Raw genomic sequence first — 27151 nt, 5'->3', positions numbered from 1 at the left:
CTCTGGTGCGGCAGCAGCAGCCACTGAAGAGCCCTGGAATGCAGGCGGGCCCACGGCACTATGGAAAAGCAGGAGATCATCTTTTCCAGCAGCTGCAATAGAAGGACCACTGGAGCCTGTCTCAAGCTCAACACCTTGTGGTCATGGACCTTAGACCGGCCAACCTGTCTCGGGAGAGGCAAACCCTGCACGAGTTGGTATCTATCACCGCCCCCAGGTGTACAAGTCCGTTTGTTGGAGTGAGATGGCTCTTCTCTATGTTTAGAGTGAAGCCGTGATTTCTGAGGGATCTCATAGTGGTTTGGAGATCCCGTAGGGCCTGCTGCCTGGACGACGATTGGATAAGAATGTCGTCCAGGTAGCACTGGAGCCTTATGGGCCTGCGTCTTAGCTGGGCCCCACTATCGCCAGCACTTTGGTAAACGTCCGAGGAGCGGACGAGAGGCCGAATGGAACAGCTTTGTACTGGAAGTGGCGACCCGCATAATAGAAGCGCAGGAACTTCCTGTGCTGAGGACGGATGGGGATGTGGAGGCATGCCTCTTTGAGATCTATAGATGTGAGTAGATCTCCCTGTCGAATCCCCGCCAGAATGGTCTGCAGAGAGAGCATCTCGAACCTCCGGTAGGCGATATGCCTGTTGAGGATTCCGAGGTCCAAGATGGCTCTCCACCCCCCCGAGTTCTTTGGCACCAGGAAGAGGATGGAGTAAAACCCCCTCCCCTCTTTGCCCTGGGGAACTGGTTCCACGGCCCCGATGTCTAGGAGATGATTGACTTCCTGGTCCATACGCTCCCTCTTTTTGGGGGCAGGATGGGACAGGGCACCGGATGAAGGTCCGGGGGGGGAGGGACAGGAACTCCAGATATAGACCTTCCCTGACTGTCTGCAGAACCCAAGCATCCTCGGTGTTCTGGGCCCAATGGGAGGCAAACAACTGGAGGAGACCCCCGATGGGCGCCAAGCCCGGACAGTCACTTAGACTTACGGAACGGCCTACTGGAGGCCCCACCGCGATTATACTTGCGGAAGCCGAACTGCTGCCTGCCTCTGTCCGAAAGGACGCCCTGTCCTGGGATCTGTCGCCCTGCTGGCCGAACGACCTATTGGAGGGAGAGAAGGAAGAGGCAGAGGTAAAAGGCTCGGAGGCACGAAAGGACTGCCTCCTAGAATAGGGAGCGGCCTTACGTTCCTGCTTTTTGTTTAGAGAAGGTAGGATCTTCCTCTTGTCCTTGGACTCGATGAGGAGAGGATCCAGGGACTCGCCAAATAATTTGGACCCCTTAAAGGGGGCGGAAGCCAGTTTCCACTTGCTTTTCTGGTCCGCTTGCCAATGCCGGAGCCAGATCAGCCGACGAGAAGTTATATTAGAGCCGAGCGCCCTGGAGGCAAATTTAGTGGCATTAAGGGATGCATCAGCGGCATACTGGGAGGCCGCGATTATTTTTGACACGTCCTGGTGGAGACGGACTTCTCCCGCCGGGAGCTTGGTTAGGAGCTCGCGCAGCCAAATCACAGAGGCCCTATTAAAAAAGGAGGCGGATGAAGAGGCCCTGATGGCCCAGGCAGCCGCCAGGTGGGTTTTGTGGCACGCCTTTTCCGCCTTCTTGTCCTCCGCCTTAAGGCCTTCCAGGAGGTCGGCCGGTAGGGAGGAGTTGGAGGTGAGCGCAGCGATGGGCGGGTCGACCGTGGGCAGGGCCAGAAGGTCCTCCAGCACTGGCTCCATAGTATAAGCTTCCTATCTACCCCACTGGGAGAGGACTGCGTGGCTGGCTGATCCCACTGGCGCTGGATTAGGTCGAGAAACAGCCCCGGGACCGGAACCAGCTCTAGCTGGGGCGCTGGGGCATCAAACATGATCGCATTGGGATTAGCCGGAGTGGCATCCGCCGCCGGCGCGGTCGGTTTGGGCTTGATCCCCACCCTGGTGGCAGCCTTGACCTTGTGCAGGACAGATTTGAAAAGGCTGGGCTTGAACAGACCCGCAAAGGCGGGCGCTTCAGGGGGAAGGTCCTCGTCGTCCGAGAGACCTAGCACCTCCGGGTCAGGGTCCTCAATGGCAGAGGCCTCGCTGACCACCGAGGATTCCAGGGAAGGATGGCGAGCACGCTTGCTTGGAGGGGGAGCTGCCTGATCGGTCTTGGGGCCCTTAGGGGCCACTGCAGGGGACTCTTAAATTTCATGGCCTCCGTGATGCCCTTGGCAATGGCACGGGCCATCAGTTCCTGCATGCGGGGCGATAACTCCTCAGAGTCAGAATCAGGATCCAACCCCTCCTCTAGGGGGGGTGAAGCCTCACCCTGCATATCGACTATGCTAGCATCCCCAGGGGGAGGGGCCTGCTCACAGGCCCAAGAGGGCGCCGGGGAGGCCGGCTCTGCAAATGACCTATTTGGGGATAGGTCCTGGGACTCCACCTCCTCGGCGAGGACCATCTGGAGCTCTTCCCGGGAGGGAGGGATTCCTGAGAGGGACTGTTCCCTGTCTGCCTGGCGTCTGGCCTTCTCAATTGCTTGTCAAGGGCCCGCTGGCGCCTTTCAGCATCCTTGGCCTCAGCCACAGAAGGGAGCCTGGAACGCTGTTTCCCAGAGCTACCCCCACCACTCTTGCCCGCTCCCCCACTCCCCGATGAGGAGGAACCCTTGCTAGGGGCCCGCGAGAGGCTCGGCCTAGTATCTTGGGAATCGGGGGGACTGGGCAGATCCATAGTCAATGACCACACAAGATGGAGCAAGGCTATGATAAGGCAGAAGGATAGAGATAGACTGGATTGCTGCAATGGGAAACAAAACGAAAGGATTCGTTAAAATTGCCATATGCACAGTAATTAAATCAATACGTAAGACATCATCCCATGCTTAATACCAGTCGGAGGCCCAGGGGTAGGATTGGAGCCTGCACCGAAGTGCAAGGCTCTGCAGGAGAAGCAGGGAGGAGAATGACTATCAAAACTTGGCCTGCGCTTACTTAAGGCCTCCTCCCTGAGCCGGTATGATGACCGTTGGAATGGCACAGGAACCAGCGCCGCTCGCAAAAATAGACAAAAAACGAAGGTGGCGATCCTAGCCCGAGAAACCCTTGCTAGGCCCTGCCACCTCCAGCGGCCTCCTGATAACGAGGCTGATGCAAAATGGCGGCCATGGCTGGGCGCGCTATTTTCGCGCCTAAAATGACCGCCGCAACAGCGTGGGGCTAAGGGAGAGCGAGGAGCGAACGCGCCTCGAATGGCGACGATCGCCCACTCCTCCCTGCGGTCGAGGTCTTCTAGCAGGCCGGGAACGAAAAATACTTCGTCTAAAACAACAAACGGGGGGCCTGGGAACGTAGGGACCTCGCCGCTGCAGCCGCGCCGTTTTAACGACAAGCGGCAGGCCTCCGAAGCCGTCCCATGAGGCTCGGCTGAGGGGCACCCCCCACCACCTTCCAGCTTACCTCCTGGCCTTCAAATGCAATTTCAAACTGGAGAGAGTCGCAGAATTGAAGAGAGAAACGTCTCACAAGGTTGGGGAAATGTTAGGAAATAGAATTTAAACGCAATAGAGAGTCCAAGCCAAAAAAAGGATTAATTTAGCTCAGAGCTCTAACTAATTACGTCCAAACGGGCTGACTGAGGAAGAATTCTGGGGGATTGAGCACACCAGGAGGAGGTGTGGCTTAAGGAAAAATAGTTCCTCAGTCCTAAGGGCAAGCAGACTGAATTAACCCATTGCTTGGACTCTCCAAGCGGTGTACAGGAAAATAGGTCAACCTCTAGGTGTCCAAAGCGCTCTGCCAGCTCCTCGAAGATTGCTGGCTGCAGCTTCCACTCCGAATTGTCCACCTCGATCCATCTGAGCCAGTTGGCTCTGAAGTTGTCCACCCCTGCTATATGTTCTGCCCTCAATGAATGCTGTCTACGGTCATAAGCTATCTGAGGTGCTTCTGCGTTTTCTCATATTGAATATCCAATTCTGAGTTTGTGGTGGGTTCAGGAATGGGGACCGGCCTGTCTGACCCTTTTGCCATAGCTAGAAGGGTGCTATGATTCTATGACTAGGATTAGCTCAGAAAATTTCTTGAATGTATTATGAATTCTTTGAGTTCAATTCACTTGTCGGCCACCAGGCTGCGTTGCAAGACTTTGTAGACACAGTTGCAGTTCACTGGTCAGCCACTAGAGTGCGTTGCAGGGCTTTGGAGATGCAGGCGCAGTTCACGTGTCAGCTACTAGAGTGTGTTGCCAGATTTTGTAAATGCAGGCACAGTTCACATGTTAGCCACTAGAGTGCGTTGCAAAACTCAGTAGACACGGATGCAGTTCACTGGTCAGCCACTAGGGTGTGTTGCAGTGCTTTGGAGATGCAGGCGCAGTTCATGAATTGGCCATTAGGGTACAATGCAATGCTTTGTAGATGCAGGTGCACATCACTTTTCGGCCACTAGGCGTTGCAAGTGTTGGCCTGAAATACTGGATTGCAGTGTGTAGAGGAGCCATTAGTGGGCGCTGCTTGTGCCTACTGTTTGGAGTGATTGCTAATGGCTCCTTCCTTGCTGTTAAAGGACGGAAGGCTGAATCAATCTTGAGCCTGTGAGATTTGAACTGCCAAATTGCAGCTAGCAGTCAGCTGAAGTAGCCTGCAGTACTGCACTCTAACCCCTGTGCCACCTCGGCTCTAGTTGCCAAGGCTATTCTGCTGATTAAATTTGTCAAGCTGACTCTCCAATTTTGGAGTCAAGCTGACTCTCCAATTTTGGAATTCCTAAAGGTCTTTACCCGAACTTGGAACCTGGCTAGTTTAGTACCTTCTGTAGGGGTTGAGCCCTTCCCAAATAATTCATAAACAATAGTAACCAATCCACAAGAGCATAACAATCTCTTCAGCTGAACTACATCTGCCTTTTGGCCCTTTGGCTGCCCGAAGGCTTTGCACACACAAGGTAAGCTGATATTGGCATGGTCGGGGCGTCTTTATTGCCCCTTGGTGTCAGGACAACTTATCATTGAAGTTCAAAGGATTTGGATGGCCGGATTTGGGCTAGCTGACGTCTTTCTCATTCAAGTTTCATTTCCATGGAGATCTTTCCAGGAGGCTTTTACAACCACTTAAAGAGTAAGGCTTGGAATCTGCATCAGGTTTCTCTTTCTTTGTTAGGTCACATGTGTTTGGCCTTAACAACAGCAGATCAGATTACATAGGTTGGGAAAGGGTGGGATTGCTTTATCATGTGATTCCTGGATCCCTTCCCCTGGAGCTCAATTAGATGGAAACAAGGTCGATCTTGCTTTCAAACAAGGAGAGAGAGGAAACATGCTTTTCTAACGTTGCAGGATCTGCTTTCTCAGTGTATTAGAGAACAAAAACAGGCTTTTCAGAGCAGATTGAATCAGCTAGGTAGTAGATGCTGCATTTCTCATGCAACTCTTGGTCCCTTTCCAATATATTTTCTTAATCACAACAGAGTCCTTCATCTCAGAAGAGATAATCAGCCTTTCTCACTGAAACTGGATGTTCCTCTTTGCTCCAAGAGAGGGTGGAGAAAATCCCGGCAGCTGATTTCAGTTAGACTGAAACAGAGTTTGGGATTCAACTTCAATGTCCCTTTTACTCTAGAGGAGCTCAAAATAACCTCATCTTTATACTGTTCTGCCTCGGGTGGTTGCCCCACCCCCGTGCCTGCAGAGGTAGAAGGGAGGCTTGAAGAGAATGCCCCGTAGTGAGGGTGACTGCCATCCCTGGATAGAGCCCCAAACGCCTGAGGTATCAATGGGAATCCTCACTTGCTGGGAGGGATCCTCCTCTGTGATCACATCAGGCTCCAGACTGGGGGGAGCCTTCTTGCTGTTGGCCTTATGGCAGATGCGCCCTAGGGCTTTATGCCTCTGCCTTTCATATTTAGAGGCAGGTTTGGGAGACTTGGAGCCGGAGCTTGCCTCTTTAGCCGCCCTGGAGGAGGCGTGCTTCATTTTGCTCTTTGCCTTGCTGCCCCCACCCTTGGATGGACCTTCAGGGGTAATCTCTAACCTGATTGTAGGCTCTTCTGCCCCTCCAGTGGGGCTGCCGGCTTTAGAAGCGAGGACTTGATTCCTGCCTGTGTCCTCTGAGCTGCAGGAGGCCGCCATCTTGGGCCACGTGGGGACTCTCCTCCCCCTTCTTTTCACATGGAGCTGCATGGCAAATACAACAGCCCTGCCGGTCAGGGCCTTGAAAAAGCGGCTTGTGCTACTAAGAGCTGCCGCACTCTCAACTGTGGCCTCCTGCTTTTAACAGCAGCTCGCTGAGAGCCTTACCGCCCCCTCCTCCAGCTGCTTTCCTTTCTCTTCCTTAAAGGGAAAGTTTTTCCTTAAAGGGAAGACCTTCTTTAAAGGGAAAGCCTCAGCAGCGATCTGAGCCTCGTTGCCCTGTCTGAGCTTCTCCGGCTAGTCAGGCACTCAGAAAAGGATTGAATAGGGCTTGCATAAATCGTGACAGCAAGGTTGCCGGAACACAGGATGACAAAGCCCGAGGTGTCGAAGGGAATCCTCATCTGGAGGAAGGGGTCCCCTTCTGCAGCCCTGCCAGGTGAAGAGAAACCTGGTAATCTTTCCTCAGGTTCCAGGCCAGGGGGAGGGGTCTTCCTGCTGCTGGCCTTGTGGCCGATGCGCTCCAAGGCTTGTGCCTCTGCCTTTGATACTTGGAGCTAGGCTTGGGGGGGGGGGTTGGATCCACAGCCTGCCTCTTTATATCCCTTGGTGGAGATATGCTTCCTTTTTGGCTTTGCCTTGCCTCCTCCGCCCTTGGCTGATGCCTCCGAGATGGTTGAAGGGCTCCTCAGTGCCTCCGGTGGTTGCTGGCTGCAGGGCTGAGTGCTTGGCTTCTGCTGGCCTCCTCTGAGCTGCTGGGGGCCACCATCTTGGACCACGTGGTTTCAAAATGGCTCCCGGCTCCAAATTCAAAAAGCTCCTCTTTGCTGGAGCACGTGGAAGCGGCTTGTGCCTTTGCAGGCTGCCACGCGGCTTCCGCTGCTGCTGGGGGCTCTCTCTCACCTCCCCCTGCCTCCCACAGCTCTTTCTGAGCCTCTCCAGCACTCACCTTGTTCTCTGGCAATTGCTGCCAGCATGGGCGCTCCGGGGCATTTTAAAATGCCGCGGTTCATCGCTCAACCCCTAAGGGGAGCGGTAGAGCACTCCGGTGCCCTTAGAGCCTCCTGGGGCGTCGCCCTTGCTGCAGAGGCCTCTGCGGAGCTCGCTTGCCTGTCTTTAGTGAGAGTCCTCACTTAGTGTCCTGGGTCTTGTTCTGTGACCTGGGCTGCACGCCGCCTTAGCGGTTGCTGCGCAGGCTTTCTACCCCTGCTGTGGGTTTCCTAAGCCTCTAGTGATTGATCAGGCAGCATGAAGGCAATTTCGATCGCTTTTGCAGCAATGTAAAATTTTTCCTTTAAGTTTCTTCAGGATCTCAGGATGAACACAGCCGTCCGTTGATGGACTGAGTCGATAACTGGGTGGAGCCTGGTGACCAAGGCATGGCTAAAAGAGCTTATCTGACTCAGTCCAATCAAGAGAGGACAAGGTTAATCCATCCTGGATACTTCTCCCCTGACTATGGAGAAAGAGCAAACAACGATGGAAAAAGCACACTAAAATCATTAAAGAAGTCAACAGCCAAGTTACTTTGTGATATTCCATGTGTACAAGAACCTCTGTACTAGAAGATGAAGTTAAAACAGCACTAAATTACCAAATAGAGGGCTACAGGAATTGATTAAATATCTGCAGAAATATAGCAAGCAATAGAAAAAGAAATTGTAATAAACTAGGCCAGCAAATCAGGAGAACATCAGTGATCAACAGATTAGAAAAGGTCAGCCTAATATATCAATACTAAAGAAACAGAATATACAATATCCTTAATTTCACATACTAGCAAAATAAGGTTTAGGATTTTGCATTGCAGGTTAGACGCTACAATAGAAATAAAGCTACCTAATGTCAAGTTTATTTTAGAAAAGGCAAAGGAACAAGATCTATTACTGTTGATGTATGCAGGACAATTGAGAAAGCTGAAGAATACCAAAAAGAAGTCAATATCTGTTTCATCAATTGTAGAAAGGTCTTCTACTGTGTTGATCATATCAAGCTGTGGAATGTCCTTAAGAAAACAAGAATTCCAGACCATCTCATTTTCCTCATTCAAAAACTATACACAGGACAGGAAGCCACAGTCTGGACAGACAATGCTCCAAAAAGTCCAAGAAGTGAAGCAATGGTGTATTAAAGTCTGATTATTTATTCAAACTAAATGCTGAATACATCTTGCGGGAGGCTGGATTGCAAGACGAGGGTGTCCTTTAAACTGGAAGAAGAACTGGGCTAAGCTGGTGACATTACTCAGCTGAAAATACAAATGATCTGCAAACTCTAGTAAATCTAGGGGCACAGTGAAAAAAAATAGACTAAATATAAAGGATATGGGACAATATATACAGCAACCAGTCTTAGAACAGAAAGTGAAGATACTAAAACACTGAATAGCTTATGTCTTTTAAGATCAACGATAAAGGAACCAGCAGTCAAGAATAGCCTCTCTTGATAAGTTTATAACGTCAGGAAAGGAGGAAGAAAAGAAAAAAGGACAACAAAAAGATGGATGGACCCGATTACAGCAGCAATCAGTGCAATGTACCATTGACATGAAGCACCCGGTTTGGAGACCAGATCATCATGGAGAAAGTGTATCCTGTGTGGTCATGAAGAGTCACACCCACTTGATAGCTTGTTTATCAGATGCTTATCCCATCTTCCCTTCCAGTAATTCAAGCGTAGCTTAAGAGAGAATTAGTCTTTTTATCCTCAAAACAAAGATATTGGGTGGCATGGGCAGATAAATAACAAACCGGTCTAGTGGAGCTCCACCCTAAATGCTTCATGGTACAGCAGTAACCTGAACTCAAGTTTCCTTAAACTAACTTCATCTGCTCTGTTATACTTATTCTCTTTTGACGCGGGGGATCAAATTAACAGGATGCCTTGTAGCAGTGTTCCAACTGAAAAACACTTCAAGTATAAATCTGAACTTAATGGATATTACTCAGGATGACTACCTCACAATTCCTCTGGACCAAGCAAGAACCTGTAATGGGGCAAGGCCACTGTGAATCCCTTCCAAATAAATCCACTTTCAGGCGAATCCACCTTCACTATGAAGATTGTAAGAATTTCCAAACCTTTTATTTTCTATATGACATTCCACAACAATCTTACCATACTTCCACTTGACGATTGTAGGGCTTCCAAAGTAAACTACATACTTGCTTTTCACAACAAAATATCTAGCGAGAGCCAGAAATCAAGATCAAGATCTTAGATCTTTCCAAGATCCCTTGGAAAAGGGAGATCCTGGTTAAAGTTCCCACTTGATCATAGAGTTGTGTCAATCACTCAACCTAAGTTACTTTACAGGATTATAATGAGAAATAAAATGAGAGAAGATTCTGTGAAAGCTGCTTTTGGTTTTCACAGAAAGCAGGACATAAATGCAACAAACAAGTAAATGTAAACTAGAAGAAGAAAAAATAACTTAAGCTAGTTCGGCTGTTATTAAAGCCATGCATAGAGTTTACTTACAGGCAAGCAGCAATTCCATTGGAGTAAACAACACAGGTCCCACCATTCTCACAGGGTTTATTTCCATCTAGACACTGGACAGCTGTGGAGGAGAAAAAAAAGAGCTTGGTTAAAACAAGCTATGTACAATGGCAGGAATTGTAAATTTACATTTTAGCTCAAAAGAACAAACCAAAAGGCTATAGTCCAATATAAGCTGGAACCACATGACTGGAAATCTACGATCTGATCTTAAAAACCAACTCTAAAACCTGCTATTTATGACTACCTCCTTTCTAATCTGGTACATCTTTTACTTTTCTAGTCTCCAGTAATACTCCAAAATCAGCCAGTCAGCTCTCCTCTAATTTACTTTCCTTCCATCAAGTGAGAACTCGGATCCATCCACAGTGCAGATCAGCGTAGTAATCAGATCAGGCAGTAATTCTGCAGAGGTTCAAGCAAACTTTTCTCGGCCCCAACTCAAAACAACAGGGGTTCTTCTCTTACAACATACACTACACAAATAAATAGGAAGGGAGTTTCCTTCTATCTCCTCCCTGACACTATGTATATTGTTAAACAAGATGATACCATGAATGAAGTTTTGCTATAACAATTCTTGTCCACAATCCCACAAATGAAAATGTTTCTTCCTAAAATACTCACCAAAGGAATGGCTATTGATTGCTATCGGGACATTTCAGAACAAAGACAGAGGGTCATGAGAATTTGCAAAAATGTGAAAGTCGGAGGGGGGGGGGAGAGGGAAGACTCTTAAATCCGTTAATGCATAATTAAAATAGTACTCCTCCATAAGTGGCTTCAAAGATCCAAGCATTGTTAACCACCGTGTGTGAGGGGAGGGGGCAGAGGCAGAAGAAGAAAAAACCTACCGGTAACTACCATGGAATCCTCAGTAAAGTATGATATTACATGTTAAAATCAAATAATAAAATTATGAATAGCAAAACTAGTGAGATTCTTTCATAGAATAGGCCTGATTGGTTCCACAGCCTTAACCTCTGCACTTCTTAGCAATTATAGGCCACTTTCTTTGCTGAAGGTCAAAAGATAAGCAGAAGCCCAGGAAAAGTCCAGAGGAAAAGGATGAATTGGCACATTCTTGGTAGAAAAAAAAATGGCTTCTTCTCATGACCCCCCTCTCCTCTTCCTGTCTTGTGGGAAGGCAAAGCACAGATCTCACAGAGAGAAGAACAATTATGGGATGTATATGAAAGTCCAAGTCAGATGCATTTTAATATTCAAACATTTTAGCCAGGAGAGACATTGACTACACTGGCTAAGAGGGATTAGAATTCATCTGAGAATTCTGTCAAAAACAAGCATGGGAAAGTTTATAACTTAATTATGGTTAAAGTTTATATTTTAATTATGGAATATATGTGTGTCTACTGCTACCATCCACAACTTATTAGGGGATATGTAAGTGTTCAATATACCATTTCTTTTCTTCAGAGCAAATGTTTAAGAGCAGTGGTTAGAATGCAGTATTGCAGGCTAATTTTACTGACTACCTACTGTCAGCGGTTTGGCAGTTCGATCCTGATCGGCTTAAGGTTGACTCAGCCTTCCATCCTTCCGAGGTGGGTAAAATGAGGACCCAGATTGTTGGGGGTAATATGCTGACTCTGTAAACCGCTTAGAGAGGGCTGTAAAGCACTGTGAAGCAGTATATAAGTCTAAGTGCTATTGCTATGTGCTATTATGTTCACACTATTTTAAAAAATGACAATATTACTATCTTACTTCACACTATGTAGGCTCCTCTATTCAATCTTGGATTGTTCTAGTGTCCGGGAAACCTTGTAATGACAATATCAAGGCAAGGACCAATGCCACAAAAAAACTTAGCAGAGGAGCGGCTATGTCTTCAGTTGAAGAACTGGGTCACTATGTCAGGCCTTATTACAATGACAGATTCCACTGCCAGCTCAACAACCTGAAGGGGGATTTCTTATCAGATCCAACCAGAAGTTAGCCATTTATTCAGCAGTGGCTACTCCAGGAGCAACCAGAGGTCTACAAACATACAACTACATTCTCATCACTCTGCATTAAACATGAGGTTTTGCAGAGACTGGGCAATTCTAGACAATGCCCTAGAACTGCCATACAGAAGCATGCACAGGGACGGTTATTTGCAAGTAGCACTGAGTTCAGAAATTTCTGCAGACAAACCTATGCTAACAAAAGTGGCTCCAAACATGTGGGACTCTGAATCCCACAGTCAGCCTCCTCTGAAAATGCTGGAAGCAGTGTTGAGTGGGCCATAAGGAGGCAATTAGTAAGTTGCCCAACATATTTCCTGGTAGGGGGCTCAGCCTAAGGGAAAGTACTGCAAATGCAAGCACCCCAACCCCCGTCAGCCATATGAGCGGACTGCTTAAGTGCCCTATGAAAAGATCACAAGAAAACAGACATCTATTCCTCAAGGAAGCCCTTATGCAAGAGAGGTACTGTTAGTTCTCCAGGCCCAGTCAAGGAGGGAAATTCAGCTGAAGAACAGGGCCCCGGCTGAAACCCTCCCTCTCAAAGCAGAGAGAAGATGGAAGGAGTTGGGGCCCAGGCAGTTCCCTCATTCTCAGCCACTTTCCAGAGACCCACTTGTAAGAGAGTGCGTGCCCAGCACACAGATCAGTTCCAGACAATGCCTCTCCCCCCTTCACTGCCGCCCCTTACTCCGTCAGCATGCAGAGCCAGCAAAAATGCTGCAGCAAAATGTCTCTTGGCAACTCTGTGCTCAGTCTGGAGTAAAATAAGCCCTACTTTAACTGAAGCCAAGGTGCTGTACTTTTCACCAACCCCACGGCTTTCACAAGACAACAAACATTACAGGTCACAGGGTTCTGACATTAAATACCTTGCTGGCATCTGCAGAGACTCACTCACATCTTTGTATGCAGAACAAAGCAGCCTATTTTAGCTCTCCGCCTTTGTAACAAGAACTATTCTCTGTATGCACATCATACTCTATATACACATATGTACATACGTCCTAATAAAAGGGCAGGGGTTCTTTGGAAGGAAGTCCTTCAAAGTTCCTGAAGGACATCTTTCAAATTTAGCATCCTGCTTTTAAACATGGATGCATTCTCGGAACAGAGAACCAAAAGAGACAGTTAAGAATTTCAGCAGAGATTATTCCTGGCATTGTGCAAGCCCTCGTTTTTCTCCACAATTTCCTTCTTTCCAGAGCATACAGCCAAATCTGAGTCAATGGAATGCAATCCCAGATCCCTTGCTGCTCTCAAAAGTTGCAGCTTCTACCATCGCACACCATCTTGGCAGCCAAGATTTCAGCACATGTTACCCTTTCAGCATCCATGCATTGGGGCCTGGCTAAGAGAATCTCAATTCTATAACCCAGTGATGAGCTCTAGCTCCTAATAGCTACAGCAAAAGCCAAACAAACAACAGGTTAGTCTACAGCTGTGCTACAGCAAGGCACAAGTCTGAGATGCAATCCAGGAGGAAAGTGCAACGTGGAATGCTGTGACAAAAGAAGATACCTATCACTGGACTTCATATTTGCAGCATTTTGGAAACCTCCATCCTGCATACCTTCTTTTCTATTAAGCTAAACCTAGGAAAAGATTTTGGATGTGAGAGAATCCAGATTTCCCTCAGTTCAAAGGGAAGGCTAAACCTTCACATTCAAGCAACCCACGAATTCATTTTGATCCACCACCACTAGCTTCCCTAACGAACCTAGAAAGATAGCTCCTGAAAGCTCTGCCTCAGCCTATCCAGAAACAAACAGGACAGGCATTAGGTTTCCTGCCCTTGAAAGAACCATTGGGAATAAGAAAGGGCAGAGGTTACTCATCCAGGCAGAGATTTTACAGTCAAGTGCTGACTCCCACTGCTTTGACCACTTAATCCTCCTGTCATGTTCTTAGCATGACTAAGCTAAGTGCCAGGAGTCCTGGCTTCTCACCCTCATCCCATACATCCACCCTTTCCCCACGAGTAAGCAGCACTGTTTGTGTAAACTATATACAACAATGAAACAAGCCTCAATTCACCTTTCTTCTCCAACTGCCAAATGAAGGGGCTGTTTCCTCTCCTATGGCAGAACTAATCCTGAAAAGGCTATCTCTAATTTCCAAAGAAACATAAGAACAAGATTCTATTTTGCATTCCTTGCATTGGGAATTAATAAAGAAAATGATAGTTAAGAATTTGGTCTTATTGATGAAAATCAGAATCTCGGGTTGATTTGGGGAGGACGGTGGAAGTTCTTGCAGCTGTGAAACAGATATTAACTAAAGCCTCAGAAGTTAGGAGAGAGGACACATGAAACCAGTGTTTCTCAACTTGGCAAGCTTAAGATGGGTGGACTTCAATTCCCAAAATTCTAAGAGTTGAGGTCCACTCATCTTAAACTTTCCAAGGTTGTGTAACACAGCATTAGGCATTCAGGCAACTTTCAGTTTGAATTAACTCTCTTGCTCTTCCCTACAGCTAAAAAGATGAGGAATAATAGTAATGATAATAATAATTCATTTGGAACACAATACACCAGATATCACGGTTGTAGAGGGCCGAAGTGTAGAGTTTATTGAAATTGCTGTACTAGGAGATGCTAGAGCAGGGATGTCCAAACTTGGGAACTTTAAGACTTGTGGACTTCAACTCCCAGAATTCCCCAGCCATCTGGCTGGGGAATTCTGGGAGTTGAAGTTCACAAGTCTTAAAGTTCCCAAGTTTGGACACCCCTGTGCTAGAGTCAAAGAAAAAGAACTGGAAAAAAATCACTAAATACTGCGACCTGGCCATCGAAACTACACGGCTATGGAGGAAACATGTAACAGTAATATCCATTGTCATTGGGGCACTTGGTACCATGTCCAAGAATTTTACAAAAAGCATCAAGAAATTGCAGCTTCCTGCAATAACACCAGCGGAACTGCAAAAAACTGTGCTACTCGGAACATCTTCTATTTTAAGAAGGTACTTGGTTGATACCTAGAATGCTGGCAGCAACCCATATCAACCATCAGTACCAGTCAATGATATGAGTGATGCATTTTTAAATGTTCAGTTGACTGAGTTTCATGTTTAATGAATAAAAGAGATAATAATAATAATAATAATAATAATAATAATAATAATAATAATAATAATAATAATAATAATAATAATAATAATAATAATAATGCTATGTAAATTTACTTGATTTATGTGCAAGTTTAGGCTGCTTTATTTTGTTTATGCTTTAAAAAAAACAAAGCACAAGGCATATTCATTCAAAATGTGACTTGTGAAGGACAGTTCATCTTATTATCAAATTTGTAATTAATGCCTGATCTCTTGGTTTCACTTCATCATTTGCACCATATTAATTAATAGCATAATACTATTATTGTAGGCAGATTCTATCAGATGTGTCATGTAAAAACAAATAAAGCAAAGTTATCATTTAAACTTTCTCAAGATGTATGTATGAGAAACAAATGCTTCTGTATCCTCATTGCAGCTATTATGTTGGTCCCGCACGTAATCAGGCCCTAGGCCTCTTAGTTTAGTTCACGAATACAACTGACTGTGCTAGCTCCCTTAGTCTAAAACAAGATTTTCAAACTTGCGGCATCACGTGATATATCAGGACTTTTTCCCCCCATTGCTAAACTGGGACTGGGCATGGCCAGCGCGTGATGCATCCAGCCTGCAGGCCGCAAGTTTGACAGGCCTGGTCTAAAATTTCAGTCGGTTCTAATGTGTAATCAGAAAACACCTGGTTGAATCAAGAGAAAAGGAATGCTTTGAATCCAAGTCTTGCTATGCCTAAAAGGAAGAGCAGAGAACGTTGGCCCAGAAGACTGATTTATATTAATTAATATGCTCTAATCTGCTATGATGGTCATTCTACAGAGGACAGGAGAACAAGCCTATAGTTCTCAATCTAAAATCTTGTCTCATAAAGCACCTGTCTCATGCATTGCCTCAATTAAAAATGAAGCAACAAAGGCACAGTCATACAAAACTGCTTAGCTGTTAATGACTGGAGATCAAATTGAGTTTTTTATTGGAAACAAAGACGTTCTAGAATATATTTATAATTTTAAAAAGCAAATGAATGTAAGAACTATTTTTTAAAGACTATTCTAATGGAAGCAAACTGACTCCTTTTATCAATATTGGTATCTTGTCAACGTTCAAACCTTTACATAACTTATCTGCTCACTAGTGTGGCCAACTAAATGCATAGCTATTCCATAATCACAGCTATTCAATACAGAGCCCTTATTTACACTGTACATGTTTGATGACGTTTTTACTATATTTGTGCAATAAAAACTGCTACAGCTAAAACCAATGTTTTTATCTTCTCAAAGTTATATGCAGCTATCCTTGTTTACTGCCAAATCCTTATTCAAAATGGGGGTTTAGTTCTCCCATTTGGACTGTATATTTCTGGTGGAATACAACCTACTGGTAACTATCTCCAATTCATGCAATTAATTCAGGAAAAGATTAGAATGAAGATTTAATTCTTACCCATAAACCACCAGATTTGGGAACTGGTGCATGTGCCACTGTCATAAAACGTGTAAATTCCTTTTGCATAAGCATCAAGTAGCCTTTGCTTAGGTGGGACTATCTCATAATAGAGTACAGAGGTTACCCACTAAGAACATTATAATGCCTGAAGAAAACTTAAGATGTAGCTTTGAAAAGACAAGGGGATAAGGACACTGAGCTACAATTTCCCCATGGTACGTCCACTGTGTCTCTCAGTGGACACATTACAATGTATCTCACATTACAGAATTTACCACAAAGCAAGCAATAAATATTCAAGAGATCTGTGCGATGTTAAGCACGAAGCCACCCGTCCAATTGTGTGGCAGACAGCATTAGAGAGAGATGTGTCTTTATGCCTTCTGACTTAAGCAAGATAATCATAAACACATTGTTCAAAGCGGAGGAGCAATTGAAGTAACAAATAAGATGAGATTCCCCACTACCAAGGTCATATTAAATTAAAACCAACAGTGTAATTTCAATAAGTAGGTAGACAGGCTGATTAAGGTTTTTAGGTCACTACAGCACTTAAGACATAACACTGAGTAAGTTCATCAGTGAGCTTTGAAAGATGGCCTGCCCTTGATACATGATAGATTATGCAACTTTAGCCTTGTTCAGGTTTACCTTACTATTCCCACTGTGTACTTCAGAATTAACCCTTCCCAGATGATAATCGAGTTGCTCTTTGCAACAAAAAAATTCATTTGCAACACAAAAGGAAGGCATGAAGATTGTAAAGATTGCTACCTAAGAAAGAGGTTGAGTTTCACTTCCAAGAGGCACTAATCTGCTGCCAGTACCCCAAAAGATTTCTATACACACCAAAATTCTGGTCATGCAACAGCTGTTCCCTTTAAGAAAGAGGAGTCATCATCTGGATGGAGTAACAGGCTAGCTCACAAGCACATCATGCTCAACAAACCCCTATTATCTTGTCTTGTTTTCTTTTCGAAGAATGCTGTAGGAACTCATGGAATGTCTCAATGAGAAGATCAAAATCGGCAGTAAGATAAGCTCCTTTAAAAGATAACTTGCTTATTGCTATTGATACTCTGGGCAACTTTGCAGTATAAGTGAATACTGAATTCACTGTTCAATGCGGTTATTTTTGTTCTATTTGCTGGGCTAAGAGACCCAGAGTCACCCAGTGAGTTTCCACCATACTGAAGGCGGACCTGGGACCTGTCTCCCAGATTTGGGTCAACACTTTAGCCACTGCATCACACTAGTTCTGTTCAATTGTTTACAAATAAAGTAACATAATGAGGGCTGCTAATAAACTTAAGGAAGGGCTGGATAAATATGTTTTCCAACTTCTAGTGGAAGTCCTCAACAGAAGGGGCTATTTAATTTCTATTGATCATTTATTCCCATTGCTATGGTTGACCATGAACCCTCAACGGCTGAGACAATGCCATTGCTGAAATAAGGTTCTACAACAGGGAAAAGTTTTCAAGACAGAGGTAGACACCGTGATTTGAAAACAATACATTAATACAATAAGCATACTGTATGCTATTTAGCACAGCTTCTCTTTCTCAAATATACCTAGACTGCGGGACATCTCTCAAAAACAATTTTCCAACCCTGAATGAGCCTTCCAAAATTCCCCATTTTCTTTTTAATGCTCAAATGACACAGGATGTGCACACCACCCACATCTTAGTTACCATGTAGGGTGCGGTTAAGTGATTTCAGCTCCTTTTTGGCTGCCACTTTTAAACAGGGCTGTGCAATTATTTGTTACAAACAAAAAAAAATCAAGATTCTGTGCCAGAGTACACACTATTCTGAGCCAAAAAAAAAAAATGTCCCAAAATATTATTGTAGAGAGAGCAAATCTGCATATGTTAATTATATTGTGTAACTTATTCTTAGTTGTGGTATAGAATAATTGGCAGAGTACAGCACGCCACAATTCCTCACCATTTAAAGTTTTATATATACGTGTATGTGTGGGTATATATATTTTAAAAAGCAAGAGAAACTTCTCTCCCACATTTATAATCTAAAGTACTTTTAACACAAAAAAAGAAAATGGGATAGGGATGAAAAAGCAGCAAAACAAAACAAAACAACGATTCTTGGGGCATAAAATTCTTAAAGTAATAACTATAGTGGAGCTGGACATTCCTGGTCTTATCATAAATAGCTGGAATGGAATTATACCCAACATGGCAAGAGAGAGTAAGTATCTTACTTATAAGAGACAAGTAAAATTCTGACCAAAAAAGGGATATTTTGAGTGAAACATCTCAAAACAGATTGGGTCCAAATGTCAAGGACACAAAGTGCCCTCCTTCATAGATCCCTTCTCAAAAAGGCTCAGGCTGCCAATGTTTCCCACAGTTTTAAGGCTGATCAACATTTGCGCTTATTTTCATTAAGGCGACTATAACTTTAAAAAATGTGGGAAACTACTAGATGGCAGCAGAGATACAGTAAATTCAAACTCTTTGCTGCCCTCTAGTTGTTATCCAGATGTTACAGTCCCTATAGAGTGGCCCCATTTTCATCATGCTGCTTTTAAACATAATGTTTACAAACTATAAATTGGCATCAGAATCACAATAAGGTAGGATCTGGATATAACACAACTAAGAGACTGTTTGAACACATACATGTACTTTAAATCCCAAGTTGGTAAAAGAAAAAGAGGATACTGATTGAAAGTCAATTCCAGAAATGACTGAGTGCAGCAAAGCTGTCTAAGGGCATCCCAAATTCTCTCCAGCTGCCTTTGCAATGCCTTTGTTAACCAGCATGCCATGTGGGCAGAATAAAGAGGCTGAGAGTTGAATGGCCAGCTGGTTGGCTCACTGTTGCCTCTGGAGAGGCTGCAGCAGGAAGGCAGCTGCTGTATCTCAACAACTCTCTGCTCTAAGTACAGACAGCTTCAGTTCATAGGATCCAGAAATGAGGAGGGACTGCTTCTTCCCTGCACCCAGCAGAAAAGCCCAACCCCGGCATATGGAAGAAAACCACAATTTCCCCTTCCAGAAGTATACTGAAGTCAAAGCATCCTGAAAGAAGAATAAAGATAAAGGTTCCCTTAGGGGGCGGTGCTGATCTCCGCTTCAAAGCCAAAAAGCCAGCGCTGTCCAAAGATGTCTCCATGGTCATGTGGCCGGCATGACCAAACAGCAAAGGAGCACAGAATGCTGTTTCCTTCCCGCCAAAGGTGGTTCCTATTTTTCTACTTGCATTTTTACATGCTTTCAAACTGCTAGGTTGGCAGAAGCTGGGACAAGTAACGGGAGCTCACTCCCTTACGCGGTGCTAGGGATTCGAACCGCCGAACTGCCGACCTTTCTGATTGACACGCTCAGCGTCTTAGCCACTGATCCACCACGGAGGATAATGGAAGCCAATTAAATGTAATCAGTTGATAACTGGGCCAAACTGAATCCAGCCATCAGGGAAGATCCATGAAACTACTCTAACAAAACTAGATTAAAATCCCCATTTGGCACGTCCACCTCACGACTGGAAAAACAAGGAAAGATTCAAATCCCCAGAGAGAATTATGCAATAGCGAAGCTCCTATGACTCCTACAGCAAACCTACAGAAACATGGAAAATGTCCTTTCTAATTTCATACAGGATATATAAAAAGAAGTAGGAATATGAATGAGTGTAGGGGAAGCAATTGCAAGAAGCATACTGAATTTAAAAACTCAATTTTACAGGTTGACATCAAAGAAATTACTGTGCAGCTTGGTTCTTAAACAAGAAAGGCCTGGCTTCCATCTTTGTAAATGAATCCTCCCTCCTTTTAATGACACAACTGACTGAAAGGTCTTAAATGTCCAGTCCTAGACCAAATACTTTATAGCAACAGATTCCACCTGTTCTGTAAGAGTAGGACATTTTATCTTACAAAATCTCTTTTGCAGAGAATACAGATTTTTTTTTTCATCTGAAGGAATGCGGTGTATGTCAAAGTTGAAAAAAAATTCTGCTTATGGTCACATGAAACGGCTTTTAAATAAGGATTTTTTCAAGTAAAGCGCTAGATCACCACGTTGTTATTAGTCTAACAAAGCAGAAAATAAGAAACAGCCTCGGAAAAGACAAAATGTCTGCTTTGCAAGGAAATGGATTCTACATCTGTTGATGGCAACTCTAACCAAAACTACATCTGTTGATGGCAATATTTTTTTCCTTCTCAACCCAAGGAAACTGTTCATGTTCTCAATCAGTGATTGAATGTCAGCAAGAGACTGGATAAAAAAGAGGTAGTGCTAAAAAGCACATCTGGGTACAAGGCAACCTTCAAAATTAATGAGCCTGTTTGTTTGTTACTTACTCAGTACTTGACTCAGAGCACCTCAAATCTTCAATAACAATAATCAATTGAAAGAAAAACATACTTAAAAAAACACAAACCAAAAGAACAACATAGAAACATATAAGCACTATGGGAAAATAATGCACTGGGCTATACTAGTGACTGGGGGGAGGGGAGAAAGCAGAACTTCAATGCCTTCCAAAAAGCAGGCAGGGTTGGGTCAAACCGAATCTCAGGGGGAGATGCTGTTCCAGAGGGAAGGAACAGCAGCAGAGAAAGAGCTTACAAGATTCTTGAACTCTCAAATTCCTGGTTTGGAGAGTATATCCAGATTTAGCTCTAAGCCTAGATGCCCAGATTTAAATGGTCTAGGTAAAGTCAAAGAACTATAAGTGCCAGATCCATGTAAATACATTTTCCTTTTTAAAAAAAAAAACTTGGAAACTTTGGCTAGTCTGGATAATCGCAGCAAAGAACAAAACTGACTTTCCTATGACATTTCTCATCATGCAAAGCCCTACATGTTCTAGGGACTACATTATTTGAAAGAACACGGGAGGAGGTTTTAGTGTTCAAGCTCTTTTAAAAAAGCATTCTTTCCATCCCATCAATCAGACACAGTGTTTGCCTAGAACTTGACAGAGGGCCTTTTCAGTGGTTGCCCCCAACAGCCGAATTCTATTAGGGAGAAAAGCCTACCTAATAAATGCCAATCTTCTTCTGCCAACAAGCAAATACACATCATCCCCCCCCCCCCAAAAAAATTTAAACATTTAAGCTGGCTTCCCGAGGAGGGCTAATAATTTATTCCTTAAATATTGGTTTTTTAGTTTTAAACCAAAGTTTTCATCGTTTCCCTATTGTTGCTAACCGCCTGGAGTACTGTTTACAGAAGGCAGAAAATAGAATTCATAAATAAACGCCAAGCTCTAGATTTCCTATGTATAACATGGCAGAAAATCAGTCCCCCTCCAGATTACATCCTCCCACAAGACAGACTTCCAACCTTTCCCTGACCTTTATCTGGTTCAGCCCAGCCCACCATCCTAACAATGAAAACTTTTATTTCTGCCAATCCAAACTCAGAAACTTGGCCTTCCTATCACCTAGTTCTCAAGGGCCTCTCTATATATGCTGCTTTGGAAGCTGCGGGATGAGAATCTCCCATCACTTTAGTGCAAATTCTCCAGCATTATTAAAAAAAACATTCAAGAGTGGCTCTGAGCAGCAGCTCCGAGCCCTCCTCTGCTAGAGACCGCCAGGATTTCAACAGCACTGCTTTGGAATTGCTCAACCAAGAACAAAGCCCTGTCTATGTCCAGCCAAGCAGCAAGCTGGCGGGGAGAGGAGGAGGGATTCATATTCCCGGGCATCCACAATCTCCTGGCCTCATGCATAGGACGAGCCACACATTCCCACGCATTGCAGAACCAGCTGGCTGGGAACATTGTAATAAGCAAGGTCGGCTTCCCCAAACCAGTCAGGCAGCTTCATGGGAGAGTGAAACCCATGCTGAATAATAGCCCTACGTTCTATTTACCTTTTGCAGCAATTATCTCATCCCTGGCATCTCGCTGCTGCACGATTCATGGGCCAAAGCAAGTTGATGCACGACACCCAATTAAATCATCTTATCTCCTGCTTGCATCTCAGTTTATTCCCAGAGCACAAATTGGGAAAAAAAATGGGTGAGTGAGCATGTATGTGGGGGGGGGGGGAGAAAGTGGGGAAGAGAAGGAATAGATTTCAGGGCACAGACTGAGCCATTGGACTCCCAAGAAGCCTGAGAACTGGTTGGCTCAACTGCTAAGCACTCCCTAGTTTTGACTCCAAGATGCTACTTTACAGCCAAGAGATAGCAACTTCTAGGCCAGGCAGAAAGAAACCTGGTGCCTTTGGGCCTGTAGCTCTGGCTGAAGTGAGTCCTTGGACAATTTTTGCAGAATTCCTTGCAGCAACAGTAAAATTGTGTAGTCCAACAAAATGTGAAGGAGGGAGACCAGGGATGACAGCTGCTACTACATCTGCTCAAGCCATCACCAAGCCTCTTTTTACTATCCTGTAAACACAACACAGCACATAACAAAAGCACCACCACCAAGATCATTTCATTTTAATCTCAAATATAAAAAAAAGAGGGAGGGAGAGAGAGGGAGGGAGGGAATCCTTAAAATCCAAAGTATTCCTTTCATTCATAATGGCTCCCATCATAAGAAAATGCAAATACTCACAGTACCTAGGGTGCTAAGATCAGCACATTTGTCTATGTACACACCTCTTCTAAATTGTTCACTCATAAAGCGAAGTAATTAAGTTACACCACTTTTTCACCTTACAGAATATATTGAAACACATGTTAATCAAATGGGCTAGGTTTACGCAATAGGCCAAGTAATGAAAGCCAAGTAATGAAAAATTAAACTTAATGCTAATCAAGTTCAATATGTCGTGTTATTGCACTTGCTAATTCTTTAGCTGATCCAGTCAAATGTATCGTGTAATCACTGCCATTCAGGCTAGTACACTTTTCCCCCTCCCAGAGAAATGTCTGGGTATCATATATCTACACGGGCCTACTAATGTGCATCAATTGCACAATCCTATGTATTATTCAGACTACAGTCTTCATTTAATGCCTCTAGTTACTTATCTGTACAGCAAGTATGTTCTCTAAATCCCATTCCCCCTTTAACCGTTTTCTGAACGCAAATATACAGAACTATCCACTGACATGCGTACAAGACCGCTAAACTCCAGGGGGAGATTAGAGAAAACTGCAAATCTCCCCCCCCCCCCCACCCGGCGTGGTTGAGGAATAAGATTTCATTTGAAAAGAAAGCTAGCCTAGCTACAGCGCGGACTGACTGAAGCCAAATCCTGCGTCCACGCTCCAGTTTTTCCAGCTGCTTCAAGTTGAGAAGCTGGCGCTGGCAGCAAAGAAAGTTTGCTTTAAGTAAATAAAAAGTGTAAGATTGTTTCCCTTGTAGCTCAAATCAGTGCCGATGAAATAACGCCCCCCCCCCAAACCGGTCCAGCTAAATCGCTGCCCCCTCTCTCTCTTTCCCCCAATCTGGAATTAAACAATGATCGTTTATTTTCTTTGTGGTCGGACTCCAGCAAACTTTTTCCCTCCCCTTCTTCTCACGGGGGGCGGAGGAGGAAGGAGGGAGAGAGGGCAGAGAATTAGCTGAGAACAAGGAAAATAACTTCAGGGACCCGCATCTCCCGATCCTGGGAAAGAGCGCTGGAAACTTTCAGAACGGAGTTTGAAACGAACCAGCCAAGTTCTTTTGAGAAGTTTGAAAAGAGGAAACGGAGAGGCCATGATCTCTCGTGCCCAGGAAAAAAAAAACCCGGAACGGGTTCGTCCCAAGTATCCTAAAAGTCTGGATGGAAGGGGATTCCCGCACTCGATCCTAAACCGGCACCCCCGAGGCTCCTTACCTGCCCCTAGTGCCAGGCGGGCCAACCACGCGACCACCAGAAAGCCGCCAAGCAGCCATGCCCGCCCAAGGCCTGGGAACCGGGTCGCCGAGCCCATTCCCCCCAGTCGGGTCTTCAACTCCTGCTGGCCGCACTATAGATCCATGGAAGGGGCTAAGCTCAGGCTAGAGCCAGGCACCAAGGCAGCGAAAGCTCGGCACCGCCTCCTCGCTCCCCGGACCCTGGGAAACTTCTCCAAGTTAGAACGGGGAGGAGCGACCCTGCCGCCCGGGGGCGGGGTCCGCACCCAAGCCCGCCTGGCCTGCTTCGGCTCAGGCTCCCACGCTCCCTTCTTTCCCTACACCCCACGCCTCTGTTGGGCGGGCAGGGAGGGGGGAAGGCGCGGGGAAAGGAGTGTGCGTAAAGTCAAAGACAAGCGTGGCGCTTTGCAGGGGCACCGCTGCTCTTCCTCTCTCCTTCCCGCTCTTTGGAATGCGGGGGAAGGGGGCTACTGGCTCGTTCCCCTTTACACAGCCACAGGGGCATCTGGATTCTTGGAGGGGCACGGGGGGGGGGGAGATACCCGAGCAGGAAGGCTCATCGCCTAGTTCTTTCCACTTGATGCCGTGGTGGGTCGTTAGGTTGCGATCGGTAAGATTTGAGGGGTTTTTAGAGGAGGGAGTCCAAAGGATCGCCTACAAGGGGGCTGAGGCACACACAAAAAGTGGTGGGGGGAGAGGGAAGAGACAAGGCCGGGAAATCGCTGGGTGGCTTGCGTCGGTTGCACGCTCCAACCATCAAATTGCCTCGCATTTTCCCACACACGACCCGACCAAGTCTTCCAAACGTGACCAAAAACAGTTGCTGTTTTCCTCCGCGTCGAAATCCCCAAGGAGAGGAAAACTTTCCATCCTTCCCCCAGTTGAAAGGTGGAGGGAACAGCCCACACAGCAGCGTCTGACTCCTTCCAGTAACCCAAACTCGGCACGCTTGCTGCTCAAACGGGGAGGGGGGGAGGAAGAGGGGGGTGCGGCGCACAAAGAAAGCCTAAAAAAAAACCTTCCAGAAATTTCTCATTTCTAATCTTTGAAATGTGTCAAAGGGATCCATCATTTGGGGTGGAGATTTGGGGTGCAAAGCAGGCCCCCGTCCTCCAGTTTAGTGCCTCTCAGATATTCTACCATCTCAATCAACATCCACAACCATCCATACAATGGATGGGGATGATGGGCTTATTATAAGACACTGAAAAATAGCACCAGACTTCAGTCTTCAAGGATTACTAGCAGCTCCCTGAGAATTGCACCATCCTGAAGCTGCTTTCTTTTAAAATGTGCATGGACTGCACACAGACAATTAAGAAAGAACTGGGAATCCTGTAGAGAATATGTTAATTAGATGTTCCAGAGGTGACTCCTAGTAAGTACAGCACTGAGAAATGGGGAAACAGCAGAATGAGAATAGGGGACAGTCACAGTACAACATATTTTTCAGATTTGTGGGTGAAATGACTTTGTGGAAGTGTCCCAAGAGAACAGCCCTCTCAACCAAATATGGAAGCAGAGGAAGCATGATTCCGATCTCCAGAGGAATACAGTAAAATATATTCCACCCCATTCAATAATCTTTTATGCTGAATTTAATTAAGTTAGATTACTCTTTGCTTTTGAAATGAAGGTTTGGCTCCATGCTCCACCCTTAAGTTCCTGAATTGTTTCACTTGAATTATTTAACTTCTTTGTCCCTGGTTTTCCAAATGTTGACACTGGAAATAAATACTTGCTTGGCTTTGCAATAATATTGGGGTGGGGAGGAGTACTAAGAGATCAGGATGCAGTGATGACAAAGAGGTTATGTACTACATTAGTGGACCTTGACATCATTCCTTTGCTATGAAGTGATGGATAAATTCAATTTCCAAAAATGAGATTTGTACCATAAATGCAAGTTATAGGAACATGGTGCCTGTAGTTACCGGTGTGAACTCAGATATGTTTCTAGGCCCCCTAACTCTCAATTCTAAACTCTAAAATCTAAACTCTCAAAAAACTTTCAATTTTTTTTAAAATGAAGAAGTAGTGGCATGTCTCTGATGACATATTTCTTGAGCTTCACAAAGATCCCACTTAAGGATCCAGGGAAGGACGGAGGGTGGGGGCTAGATCACTAAAACATGAGTATTTTGTCCTGTCCATGCCCACCCCGGCTGCCTTTGGGGGAAGAGGCAATTGTCTCATGCCAGGTGTTCTGCAGATGCTCACAAAATTGCAAACAAGTCTCCAATCTGAAAAAAATTGTAAAATATTGGCTGTTGGGTTTACAGTCTCCAAATTCCAAATTCGAATATTTACTAATATTCACAACACAACCAAGACCTGGTTGTGCCATCAGTCCTGGGGGGGGGGGTTTCCAGAGAACCAGAGACTTGTTTAGATGAGGCCCGTATACTCCACTAATGAGGTGCGAGTACTCTTGCTCTGCTTGGCATTTGTATATATATTTTTTGGTTTTATCTCCATTTTTAATGCTGATTTTTCTATTTTTAAAATCTCTGTTTTTAGGTATACCACCACTCAAGGTCACTTCTCACGAGATGGGCAGCTATATAAATTTGATTAATAACTAATGCAATTAGCAACATATCCAAGTTGGTACACTGGTATGGGAGAACAAGGAAGATGTCAACTGACACATTTGGAGAACAACTGTTTGGAGAATCCTTCAGGTGTTGAAAATGTTGTTTCTATGTTAACGGGCAATGTTGGTATTCTATAGAATGCCTAGGAAATCTAGACTGTGTGACTTTTTTAGGCAAAATATGAAATGTCTGTGTTATTTTAATACCTGTGATGGCGAACCTATGGCACGTGGGCCAAAGGTGGCACAGAGCCCCAGCTCAACTTCACTGCACAGACGTGCGCACCTCCAGCTGATTTTCAGGTCTCTGCCATGCATGTGTGTGGGGCAGGACACATGCGGGAGACATGGGCACATGGGTGGGGGAGTGAGGGGGGGCACCGTGACCCATTTTTGGTCCCAGGAGTCTGCAGGGAGGCCTACTAGGCCCAAAACGGGGTCACATGCTCATGTGTGGGGAGTGGGGGAGCATGGGGCGGGGGGTCGCTCACACATGTGCAGGGGGGCAGAGCATGGGGGTGTCATACGTGCATTGCATTATGGGGGCTAGGGGGTGCGGGCACTGTCATGCGTGTTCGCACTTTCGGCACGCAACAACAAAAAGTTTAGCCATCACTGCTATATACTTTCCCTGGTATTGTGTATAATACCTTACAGAATGACAAGGATTATTTAGGCAAAGTATG

At 45.2% G+C, this 27151-nt stretch overlaps 1 protein-coding gene across 2 annotated transcripts in view; it reads right to left on the bottom strand.

Annotated features, from left to right (window-relative positions):
- NOTCH3 (notch receptor 3) overlaps nt 1-24085 on the bottom strand; it is an 83186-nt gene extending 59101 nt beyond the window's left edge. For both annotated transcript variants that reach the window (XM_081966999.1, XM_081967000.1), the window contains exons 1-2: nt 23850-24085; nt 9581-9662 (exon numbers count right to left, since the gene is read on the bottom strand). In XM_081966999.1, the coding sequence (XP_081823125.1) occupies nt 9581-9662; nt 23850-23946 (179 nt within the window). In that variant the 5' untranslated portion in view covers nt 23947-24085. The remainder of the gene's footprint in view (nt 1-9580; nt 9663-23849) is intronic.
- Nucleotides 24086-27151: the final 3066 nt, after the last annotated feature.

Source organism: Natrix helvetica, assembly GCF_964273705.1.
Source record: "Natrix helvetica genome assembly, chromosome: 1".
Lineage (NCBI taxonomy): Eukaryota > Metazoa > Chordata > Lepidosauria > Squamata > Natricidae > Natrix > Natrix helvetica.
Note: the sequence above shows the minus strand (reverse complement) of the source record. Positions and strands in the feature narration are given on the sequence as shown.